Raw genomic sequence first — 12518 nt, 5'->3', positions numbered from 1 at the left:
CATCATAGTTAATACAGACCTAAAGATTAAAAAAAAAAAATACCATATACAAATTGCTGACCTTTTACCTAGAGGAAAAATATACCTTGAACAATACTGCAGAAAAAGGGTGTTACCATAATGCACATTTAACAATTTATGATCATAACATATTTAGCTAGCATCAGTCATCCTGATGACAATTCAGGTTGTTTCCAATAATTTTGCTACTGAAAACAGTGCTGAAATGGACATCCTTGGATGATTTTGTGGTGCTTTTGCCCGTGTGTATAGAGGATACATTTCTAACTGGGTTTTGTTGGCTCAAAATAGTTTCATTTTTAAGAGCACATAAAGCAACGAACAGTAAACAGCAGGACAGCATTTTGATGTTTATGTACATCTGAGTGACAGAAGTTGACCAAGTTAGACTTATTACAGTAAAAATAAAATTGTACCAAGTCACTGAGACGTGCTGTGGGTTGTTTATAACCTACGCTTTTACAAACACGTATATGTATGCATTATTTGCAAAACAGAAAGGGTAAACATAGACCATGTAAAAATAAGGGAAGAAGGGAGGAATGGAGGAAGGGCAAAGTAGTCGAGAAAAACCAACTTTTAATGGTATTTAACAGAGATGAAGGAAAAGCATGTAAACAATTTTTCAGAATTTTTTCAAGTTCCACATTTCGGCACTTCAGAACCCTCTATTTTATCCTCCTTCAACGTTTAGTTTTAGGCAAAATTTAATTTTAATATTCTTACCAGAGACCATGTTTTCTACAATTAAATCGTCTTTAATTTAAACTAGAAGACAAGGTATTCCGGTGAGATAGTCGCTGGGTAGAAAAGAAGGCTTCACCTTCGCTCCATGTGCCTCTTACCGTTTTGAAGTGGGCGCATATCGAGAGCATGCATTTCCATCCCAGGCACAGTAGGGGTCTCTGGCCAGGCAACAGTCCGCACAAGCTTTCCCATAAGTGTCGCATCTGTTCAAGGAGAGCTGAACCAATCCATCCCGGGAACCGACGTACAATTGTTGCTACAAATCAGGCAAAACAAATGAATTAGAAGCATCTTTCAGACCAGTCTTAAGAACTTCCCTTTCCTGAATACCACATCACAGATCTAAATCTGTCTCCTCGGGTGCCCTTGTACAGAAAATAAGCAGTTGTACAGAAACATAACAAAGAGTAAGATGAGTCAATCCCTTCTACTCCTGGCAGCATGGCGGTTTGAAGATGTTGATACCGAAATGGACAGCATTCTAGAGAGCTAGGATAACCTTGGCAGTAATTTAAGAAGGTCAAAACCCAGCTGCTAGACTGAGGAATTAAGACGTCAAATTCTTTCTCAATGGTTGAAAATGCGCTTTGGTAGATTATATCAAGCACAGATGTGATGGGCAACACTGATGGTCTTCCGCTGCTGTGGCTTCTTGCGTGAGAGACGGCTGAAAAGAGATTTATGAAACTTTCTTGTGGTTTGAACCATTTCATTTGCTAATGAAATACCTCTTGATCCCTGAAGGAAAATGGGTTATAAGCTGGAGAGAAAATACTTGGTATCACTGTGAAGAAAGTATTAAGGAGGCTCGAAAGATGCCATATCACCAATGAAAGGCTGCAGGATACTAAACAACTCAGCAAATAAAGGTGCATTTTGGAAATATGTTCTGAAAACAATGCACTGATCTTTATGAGCATTCGCTGAGCGTACGTGGTGGAAGACGTAGGGAGAGGGATGATACGAATAACTAAGCCAGAGTCTGTGCCTTCAGTGAACTCATGGTCAACGACAGCGGACCATATCAGACTTTACACAAAGGGGAAAAACCTGAGAAATAAATGTTGACATAAATAAATACATGTACTCAATCTACAGACATCTATCTTCTACCTGCCCTGCCTATTAAAATGTCAGTTAAGACCTCCTAGCTGCTAAATGCAATGCACCCAGTTCAGTATTTGCTTTACTTCAATTCTCCAAAGTGTTTAACACCAAGAATCATGCCTTCCTTGACCTTCAACTTTTTCTTGTTCTCTGTCTTTATTTCTGCCTAAGATTTCTGTCTCCTTTGAGGATTCCCTTCTTTGCATTAAATGTGAGGTGCCCCCTCTTTTCTATCCTCATTTCTTTGCCTTGTATTGTATAAAGCGCATTGTATAAAGCCTCGCATTGTATAAAGCATCAGGTGCATCTTGAAAACAACGTCAAGGTTGACATACTGGATTGCCCTAAATCTAGCCCTGCTACCCTAGTGTTGTCACCCAGGACACAAAGCTGGGAGTTGTCTCTGAATCCCCTTTATCTCTTAGTCAGCCACCGTATCTTTTCCATTCTCTTACACAGAACTCTCTATCTCCTCCTCTCCCTCTCCACTGCCAACACTTTTGTCTGTCTTTATTGTTTCTTCCCTGGATTACTTATAAGTGTTCTAATATTTCCACTGGCTTCAGCCTCGTGTTCCGACAACCCCCACCTCTACCCCAGGACTCGATCCATCTTCCGCTCTGCCACACCAGACTGACCTTCCTAAAAGGAAAAGCTTATCACAACACATTCCTGCTGAAGATCTTTAAAGGTTTTCGTTGTCCTCAGATAAAACTGTTAAACTTCTTAGGAAGACATATAAGGATGTACCTAATCTTGCTCTGTTTTATGTCCCAGAATCATTTCTAGCCTCCTTGCCCCTTGCACACACATATGTCCTTTGCTCTAATTGTTCACAAACTTATTAGAATAAGCTATGATTTCTCACTGTTTACACCTTTCCAAATGTTCTCCTTTTTTCCTTGGCGTAGGCTTCCTCTTCCCATCCCCTTTTTAATTTAACCAATTAACTGCAACATCCTTCATAGTTCAGGTTACATGTCTCTTCTTTTTTGTTAATGTATATTTACTTATTTTGAGGGGGGGAGGGGCAAAGAGAAAAGGAGAGAGAGAGAATTCCAAGCAGCCTCCACGCTGTGAGTGCAGAGACTGATGCAGGGCTTGATCTCATGAACCTGTGAGAGCATGACCTGAGCCGAAACCAAGAGTCAGATGCTTAATCGACTGAGCCACCCACACCCCACATGTCTGTTCTTTTCACTTCCTTCCTCTGCTCTACCTGGCTTCCTCTTAGACCAGTTCCTCCCCTGTGTTTTCCCTGTACAGGCTTCCATTATTGTTTTGCATTGGTAGTGTGTTCTTTCTATGTCTCCCAGCTCCACTGTGAGCTTCTAAGTGAAGGACTATGCCATTCATTCATTTCTATACCCTCCAAGGGTAGTAGTAGGCCTTTAAGAACTAAACATTCAGTGAAAAAAATTAATGGAAAAGATCAAATAAGAAATCTATTTAGATCTTTTCCCTAATAGTTTCTGTGTCATTACTAGCCACACAGATGAAGACAATGTTAGGGGGGAAAGGGGAAAATGGGTGATGGGCATTGAGGAGGACACTTGTTGGGATGAACAGTGGGTGTTGTATGTAAGCTATGAATCACGGGAATCTACCCCAAAAACCAAGAGCACACTGTATACACTTTATGTTAGCCAACTTGACAATAAATTATATTAAAAAAATTAAGCATATTATCCCATAATTTTTTTATCCTGGGGGTACATATACAAATGCTAATACAAGCCTGAACCTCTTGAATTAATTGGGATTTGGAGTATCATATTGAGAACTTATGATCTATTAAATATTATTATTGTCATTGTCATCAGATACCATTTACTTCACACTTACGATGTGCCAACTCTCTGTCTCAAATTTTGTGTGCAGCATCCTATTTATTAGGTGGTGTATTTTATTTCCCTAATTTCGCTGTTAAGGAAATTGATTCCCAGAGTCAGATATAAGTGGAAGGCCGGCAGTTGACTCTTGGGCTCTTTGCCACCATCGTCCATAGTGTAATTTCTAGACTCCCTGATTAAAAACCATTTTTCGTGATTATGGTTAGTATTCTACATGAACTTCTTATGGCCTTGACAGAGACACATCCTCATGAAACAAAGAAAGTGAGCTCAGTTTTCAAGAGCCAAGGGAAGGGGAATATCTATCATTCAAGTAATGATATTTGGTTCTACTTCTCCTAAGGCAAGCCTACAACTATGGCCTCTAATTGGTTATAAAAGAAACACATAATTTAAAGCTTTTTACATTATTTATAATTTAACTTCCAATATCAGTAGAGTTTCCCTAAAATGAATTCAAGCAGCCTGTTGCTTTTGTGGCTAATTTTTACAGAAAAATTAGAAAGTACCTGCTTCAGAGACAACTCCATGTTCAAGATGATTGATGAGTGCTGAAAATAAAAATCAAATGTTAATAAAGATAATCATTAAGAGTCTTTTATAGCAGCCAATATGTTCTCTTGTCATGTACCAAAGATCACTGAAGAAAACTTCAAGGGTCTGTTATATAGGGGGGGAAAGGATCTTAACGTTTGCTCTTTCCTTCTAATTCTACCTTAATAGAAAGAATCAAAATAGTTCCTTTAAAGTATCTTATTACAGAAAAACTATCTAAATGTATGAGGAAACACTGTGCATTGGAAATGGCTCCCAGTTACCCACAAGGTTTCTCCTTCTAAATCTGCTTATCTTAACTGCTTCCATATAATTCAAACTAGTGTTGACAAGAACATCTCCATAATTATTTATTACCTAGTTCTGCTCTTACTTAGATCGGTAGTTGAAAAACTTGTTCAAGTAGCAGAGTTCTGAAAAGCTATAGTGTTCTTTGTGGATGAGCATATTCTTTACGGAACGTGGCAAGCTATTGATGCACAAGATTCCGTGATATGAACTAGGACTTGCTTTACTTGTTGAAACTATGGCTTTATGCATGCAATATAAAACTAGAAACATGAACACAGAAGCTACCAAACTAAAAAGGATGGAATCTTTAAGAATTTTTCATCTACTTATCATCTATTTACTGTCCATTCGTTTCTCACCAGCCAGTATTTACAAACCGATAAACAGTAGCAGATACCAAAAATTTAAGAAAATACATGAAAAAAAAATGAAAGAAAAATGTTAAAATGAGAACGTGCTATCCCAAAACTTTTTTTTTTTTTTTTTTAAATGAAGGACACAGGTTCATTATTTAATCTTTACAATGGAATCCAAATAATTCCTCTTGACCACTAACCACCATTAAGTAAAACTTATTTTAATGCACCTTATATATTGTGGGAGCTTCATTTTTGGCTTCTGGGTTCACACTTAGATTTGACATCAGTTTTTCCCTCAGGAACCACCCAAGACTTTGTTTTTGGTAGATGCCAGATAGCAGATCTTGTTCTTGTTAACTCCTTGACCACTATTATCATCACAATGTAAACAGGATCCTGTGGAACTCAGCATGTTAATTACCTTGAGTTCCTCACAGTGGGGGGCTCTACTTGATTTTTTTTTTTTTTAAGGCAATAGATGTTCACAGGGAAACAGCCCATTTTAATGAACTATCTCAACAAAAATGTTATAAAAGACACAACATATTTTTCAAGGCTCCTGTCAGAAATACACTTTTATTTCTAATGTTACTTTCAGAAAATAATTTTGAACTAAATGTCACTGAGCATCTACAGAGAATACCACAACTCAAATGTATTGTTAAAAGTCAAAGACATTCCCCAAATCTAGAAAATTATTATTTTAGATCTAACTCTCTAGGGGGACGTAGCATACATCAAGGCTTTACTATCATGCAACCTTGTTTAAAAAAGATTCCTTACGGAAAAGCAGGGACATGTGATTTACACACTCTTCCAGTTTTCTCAAATTCAATGGAGGAAAAATTGAAAAGTCAACCGTTTAAAGTAGAAAAGCATCTGGGTAGTCAGAGACCCCAGACCCCAGGCTTTCATCCACTGTGGCGATTTGTCTGACCATATGCTTAGAGAATAAAGTAATGAGCGGCAATCCCAGGAGCCCTGATTTTAGTGGTATTCTACGGGGAAAGAGGAGTCCTGTTCTCAGTTGCTTGAAAAACTTTTTTCCGTTGCTTAAGGAAAAGGAAAATAAAGGAGCTAATTGCACAGACTTCTCTAGGAAAAGTGACGATGTATCAAAACACACTGTCCTATATCAAGGACTACTAAGTTTCCCCATCTCTTCTAGAACTCTGGACTGTCTTACCTTGAATATCTGCAACTCTTCCAGTACCACTTCTTCCATATTCCACTTTTCCTTTGAAATGCTGACAACTTTTAGGACTGTTCCAATGTCTGAAAAAATACATGACCTATAATCCTGCTGTTTCTCCTTTAAGTATATGCCTAGCAACCTTCACAACTGTTCCCTCCTTTTTCTTTCAAAGCCTTGGAAAAGTCAGATTAAACAAGGCACACAAGAAGTGAAGCTTAATGGATATGATTCCCTCCTTCCGAAACATGATAGTTTTTAACTCATAAAACACATATTTATAAGGAAGACATTAAAAGACATGCACTCAAAGATCTTTCGAGCAAAAGGAGTATGTATGTCTCATTCAAATAATGGCTGAAATTATAACTAAAGTGGAATGATATTTTTGTAACTGAATTTAAAAGGTTAAGATATATTAAAACATTTTTTTCTCTCTCTCTCAATGTAAGAAATATTTATTCAGTGCTTATCACATCTAAGTTACGGTGAAAGGTAAGATATATACATTGTTAAATAATGTTAACAAAGGGAAGAGAAACCACTGAAGCCATCTACATGGGGGGAATTTTAGCTCACTCACCAACATATTTTATTTACAGAAACTTTATTAATAGGCTGGAAACTGAAGTTTTGTTTAAAATTATTTTGGTTTAATTTAAAAGAGTAACCAAAATTTAAAAGACTATAAACCAAAAATTGACATTTAGTAAAGATGCCTTAAATACAGGATCTTCTATTGCAGTTTACAAGGTGACATGCTATTTATTACAGAAAGACAATCAAAAGAACATTTTAGAAGGAGAAAAAAATCTCATTTGGAAATTAATTTATACAATATAGATGCTTTTAAGCTTCTGGCACTGTGGTTGAAGAATTTTAATATGGATAGTAATGATCCTATTTGCCCAAAATAGTCTGAAATATTTAATTCGGTTTTTAAAGGACTCTAGGATCTTTGAAAAAATATAAAATATACATTTTCCAAATGTCATAATTGAAAATCAATCCATCTATCTTAGTTACCTTATAATTTTCTCAGTAAAAGTTAGGTAGTACCACCTAGTGGCCGAATGGCATTTATGACAGCGAAGTGTTGACCTAGGAACGCTTTGGGCGGACAGCGCAAATTCAGTAGCAAACTCCTTAGAATTAGTGACAGACTAATTAAAGTAAAACCTTGGTTTGTGAGCATAAGTCATTCCAGAAACAGGCTTGTAATCCAAAGCACTCATATATCTAAGCAAATTTTAAGAACCATTGGCTCAGTTGTGATCACGCGGCATTTGGTATCAGGTACTAACTCGTATTGGGAGAAATCAGTTGTTTATCCAGTTAAAGTTTACTAGAAATGTTTGCTGTCTTGCAGAACACTCGCAGAACAAGTTACTCTCAATCCAAGGTTTTACTGTACTTACTTGGTCCGCTTCCCTAGTAATCTCTATAGTCTTGAGAACATCACTTACTTTCCTATGTCTTGTTATTGCCATCTGCAGCATAATCAGGCTTGACAACAGGTATTCTGAAAACCCTCTAAGTCTGTCACATGCACGTTCCCTAATAAACTCTACTTTTTTTTCAATGTATTTATTAAAAAAAATTTTTTAATGTTTATTTGTTTTTGAGAGACAGAGACAGAACGTGAGCAGGGGAGGCGCAGAAAGAGAAGGAGACACAGAATCTGAAGAAGTCTCCAGGCTCTGAGCCTTCTTCTTTTTCTTCTTTTTTTTTCTTTTTGCAAAAACAGTATGTTTTTTAAAAATAAAACTGTTCTGTAGTTCTGAAAACCTATTTCAATAAAAAAAATGTCCATTTCTTGAAAACACATTAATTTCGATTTCTTTACTCAATGCCTGATTCATTAAATCACATAACATTATCTAGGATGAAGTGCTTTTATCTCCATGATGCATGTTACCTTTACAGCCATTAGAATGCATGTATCATAAGATAATATTTTCTATTTCCTTTTTCTTTCTTTTTTTAAGACATGCTAAATAAGCAATATTTCTTTTTCTGGAAAATAGTTTTTAATCATTTTATAATGACTGAGTTGACAAAAAAATAAATAAAATAGTCTCTAATAATGAAAGTGATACTTAATCCACAAAATTCAAAGACAGGAAAAATAATCTCCAGGAAGTTTCTACTTAAAGATCTTTACAAAGTATTGCTTAATTTTTTGAAAAGCCATTTTAAGTCAACTCAGTCAATGATTCTCAAAATTGAGTGAAGGGATCTTTTGCGGGGCTGGGGGCGGGGGGCAGGGAATCAAATATCTCCTTAGAAAAAAATGTGAAGTCTGAAAATAAACATTGCTTAGCTGTACTTGTTTAATTTTAGTCCATAGTCATTCAACAAATATGTATTGAGCACCTAATCTAAGCAGGCATGTTATAGTCATAACATACAAATATATTTTGAAATCTCAAATACCACTAAAGGAGGCTGGGAGATATTTATAACTGTCAATTAAAAGCATGTGTTATGCAATGTTAAGAAATACTGACTAGATATCAGCTAATAATTACTCATTTTGATTTCGACCAATAATCTTTTTCAAGTCTTTGCTTCCTTTGTCTAATAGTGAAAAATTCCTTTGAAAGAAAGTATCATCTGGGTCTAGCATACCTGTTCCAAGGAACATTACGTCGTATTGTCCATCTTCCGCAACAACGTGATCCACCACGATCTGGGTCAATCTGTAATCCACATTGATTCGCTTGAATGTTGGTCCTCCCGCAACTGGGTACACCGATTTAAACATCACAGGGTGCCGCTTTATGAAACTGATGACATCATCCGGAAAATCTCGGGTGGATTTAATCAGTGGATCATAGGTTTTGCTTGGACACTGAAAAGAAATGAGAAGAGAAGTAAAGACATTGTTCATACAGCCGAGGAACTTATATTTACTTATAATAAAGTTTTTAAGGCTTATTATTGACAATATGAAAGGAATGGTGAACAGGATCAATATGGAATCACATATGCTTGTCAATAAACATAGTTTACCTTGAATATATTTAAATCCAGTTTTCTCTCCCGAAGTTATTTTAATGATTACAGGGGAATATTATTCATCAAAAAAAAAAAAAAAAAAGAATGGAATTTTGTCATTTGAGACAACAGGGATGCACCATGAGCACATTATGCTAAAATAAGTCAGACAGAGAAAGGCAAATACCATATGACCTCACTTATATGTGGAATCTTAAAAACAAAAACACCAAACTCACAGATACAAAGAACGGATCAGTGGTTGGTTGCCAGAGACAAGGAGTGGGAGGGTTGTCACAATGGGTGAAGGGGGTCAAAGGGTACAGATTTCCAGTTATAAAAAAAATTAAGTCACGGGAAATAGTGGGTAGCATGATGAGTATTGTTAATAACACTGTACTGTGTATTTGAAAGTTGCTAAGAGAATACATCTTTAAAGTTCTCATTACAAGGAAAATGATTTTGTAACTATGTATGGTGATGTATGTTAACTAGACTTACTATATATTTTTCAAGATATTCAAACATCAAATCATCACTTTGCATACCTGAAACTAATATGTCAACTATACCTCAAAAATTTGTCTATATTTTAAGTCCTTTATCTCTGCCCAGTTGGGCTTCTGCTTTTGAAATACTCTTTTCAGCTGCACTGGCACAAGTGAAAATTTGTAATTTCAATCCCAAGACAATTGTCCTTTCTTCCAAAAATTCTGGCCTCAGAAAGCTGAATATAAAACCCCTATGCTAGATATTTCTGTTGCCTTTTGAACTGTTATCCTCCTGAATTAACTTCAGATCTCAAAAAGCAACTGTCTTTACTTGTTGGCAGGAGAAATGGCTAATGGTCACCAAAGGGAACCTAGCGAAACAGATTATCCTTGCGTATTCAACCTTCTCAAAGTTTCTCAAAAAAAAATTGTAAATTATATCTAATTTTCTGTGTTTTCAAAAGTTTCCGCAGTGAATTTGTTTCCTATGAAGCTACATGAAATTTGAGTTGAAATAATTATGAAGAAAGTGATTTATGAACATGGGAATATATGAGAAACCATTATTTTCAATTTCTTTTAATTCATTTAAGATTGCAGTTTTAAATTAAACCCATGATTATTAAAATTAAATGGAAGAAATCACCACGTCATAAAAATTACTTGTAAAAGAGCTTTAATAGTTTTACATCATAATTAGTTTTGTTTTTTTTTTTTTTATAACTGGTGTGAAAATTACACTGTGAACAATTCAACAGCTCTTTCCCTAAAGGATCTGTGAAGAAACCATTCAGGGAATTTTTCACTTCTGTCTAAAATTGTCTCTTCTTTGCCTTTTAGTGTTCACTAATTCAATAGTTAGCATACCCTGCCCCCTGGTGGTAAGACACAAATGTTCAAACTAGTACAAGTTGAATGAATGGGATGTGCCTTTATCCAAAGAATATAAAGAATTACTTTATAATTTGATTTTTTCAGGCAAATATTTAACTTTCCACATATCAAATTTATTTTATGATTTCTATATACTGTAATTCAAAAAGCTAACTCAGAACAATGCTGCTATTACATTTGAATTCTTCATGGGCTAACATTCCTTTGGAATGGCAAACTTTGGCTCTATGTTGCAGACATACAGAAGAAAGTCTTAAAGAAAGTGCTACTTTTCCCTGTTTTAATTTTTACACAAGGTGGAAACACAATCTCTACAAAACTGAGCCATTTACACCAGGCGCTAATTAGAATCTTGTCAAGGCTTCAAACTGTGCTTCCCAAATCCTGAACCTCCAGAGGATCACTCTCAGGGAATTAAAGATACTGAAGTTAGCCACAACATATGACCCTGACCTCCAATTTTATAGGAATAAAATCATAATGGGGCATTAAATTGGAAGAAATATCAAAGAAGTTGTACTAAAAGATTTTGTTAATGATTTTCCATTAGTAATGTAAGAATATTTCTATCTTTTACAGAATTCTTGCATGTCTGATCTTTAACATCTTATTTATTTTTGAGACAGGGAGAGACAGAGCATGAACAGGGGAGGGTCAGAGAGAGGGAGACACAGAATCTGAAACAGGCTCCAGGCTCTGAGCTGTCAGCACAGAGCCTGACACGGGGCTCGAACTCACGGACCGAGAGATGATGACCTGAGCCGAAGTTGGCCACTTAACCGACTGAGCCACCCAGGCGCCCCTTGCATGTCTGATCTTAAAAAAATTAATCTTTCCCTGAAATCTCTTTATTTTTCCCAGGTCTGCACCAAAGAGGTGCAGAATATTAGCTATTTGGCAATTACTTAGCTTATTCTTAACTGGATGTTGGTCTAAAGAGCTGAATGTCTTCAGTCATTGTTTCTAGCACTTAGCCTTCAGACAAGTGGAATCTCTCAAGTCGATAATGGAAGGAACCCTATATTAAATAGATTAAGCTGCAAGTCAAAATGGATGTGGAGCTGAAACGATACAAAGCTCTTGCCCAATTACAGGCTGCATGTTGGAGGCCCCGCCAAAGGAGACTATAGTGGGCTTATAGCTTATACTGCCTGCGGTAAAATCTGGTTGGCCTATCATTAAAATCAGAGCAAAAACATGATTTTGCTTGCATCACATTTTTGAAACAGCCCTCCAGCTTAAGATTTTCTTTGCCTTTGCCTTTGCAACTATAGTTATGCAAGTAGCCAAATTTTCAAAAGAAATATCATGACATTCAAGCCAGTTTTTGATATCAAATTTTCAAATAATTAGAAATTTTAATATGAGAAAAGTATGGATGAATGAAATGGGAACAATTTAGCCAAGAAGCAAACGTGAGGCTTTTCCTCTTTGCTCACCTCTGACGGAAAGGTTTAAGTGTAATAAAATCAAAGAAAAAAGATGAGAAGGAAAACCTGGTTTCTGTTGACTATTATAAAATGACCTTTGGAAATGTATTTTTCCCCCCCTATGGCAGCTTTTCCTTCTGGCATGCTGCCAGTGTTTGGATAAGATCTTTATCCGTTATGTTGCTGTGTGTGATCTCCGAGGTCTGTGTCTCCACATTGCTTTCACAAATGAAAGTGATTTGGTAGAGTTACTCCCTGAGGTTGAAGAGAGTACCATTTGAACCAAATATTGTTATTTTAGCACATTAAAAACAGTGAGATTTCCCCTTTGATATCATATAGCTGTGAGGCACACAGATCTAAAAACAACTAGAGATGCCAAGCAACCGGAGCAGGTAGGAGAGTAAAGTAGGAAAGAAAAATCCTATAAAGGAAAGAGAGAAAATGTGGGGAAATGGTGCATCTGAAGTAAATGATCATATCAATCCGTTTCCTCCCCAAACCCTAGAGAATGTTCCTCTTGAAGCTAGGTATCTAGCTACATCTCAGGTATTAAAAATCTAGCGAATTTTTCTCCG

The 12518-nt window shown here is 36.2% G+C and overlaps 1 protein-coding gene across 4 annotated transcripts in view; it reads right to left on the bottom strand.

Annotated features, from left to right (window-relative positions):
• SEMA3D (semaphorin 3D) overlaps positions 1 to 12518 on the bottom strand; it is a 201247-nt gene that overhangs the window by 20607 nt on the left and 168122 nt on the right. For all 4 annotated transcript variants that reach the window (XM_058725243.1, XM_058725244.1, XM_058725241.1 and 1 more), the window contains exons 12-15: positions 8757 to 8979; positions 6120 to 6208; positions 4238 to 4279; positions 867 to 1024 (exon numbers count right to left, since the gene is read on the bottom strand). In XM_058725243.1, coding sequence (XP_058581226.1) covers positions 867 to 1024; positions 4238 to 4279; positions 6120 to 6208; positions 8757 to 8979 — 512 coding nt within the window. The remainder of the gene's footprint in view (positions 1 to 866; positions 1025 to 4237; positions 4280 to 6119; positions 6209 to 8756; positions 8980 to 12518) is intronic.

This window comes from Neofelis nebulosa, chromosome 4 (assembly GCF_028018385.1).
Source record: "Neofelis nebulosa isolate mNeoNeb1 chromosome 4, mNeoNeb1.pri, whole genome shotgun sequence".
Classification (NCBI taxonomy): domain Eukaryota; kingdom Metazoa; phylum Chordata; class Mammalia; order Carnivora; family Felidae; genus Neofelis; species Neofelis nebulosa.
This window is presented reverse-complemented; position numbering and strand designations above follow the sequence as displayed.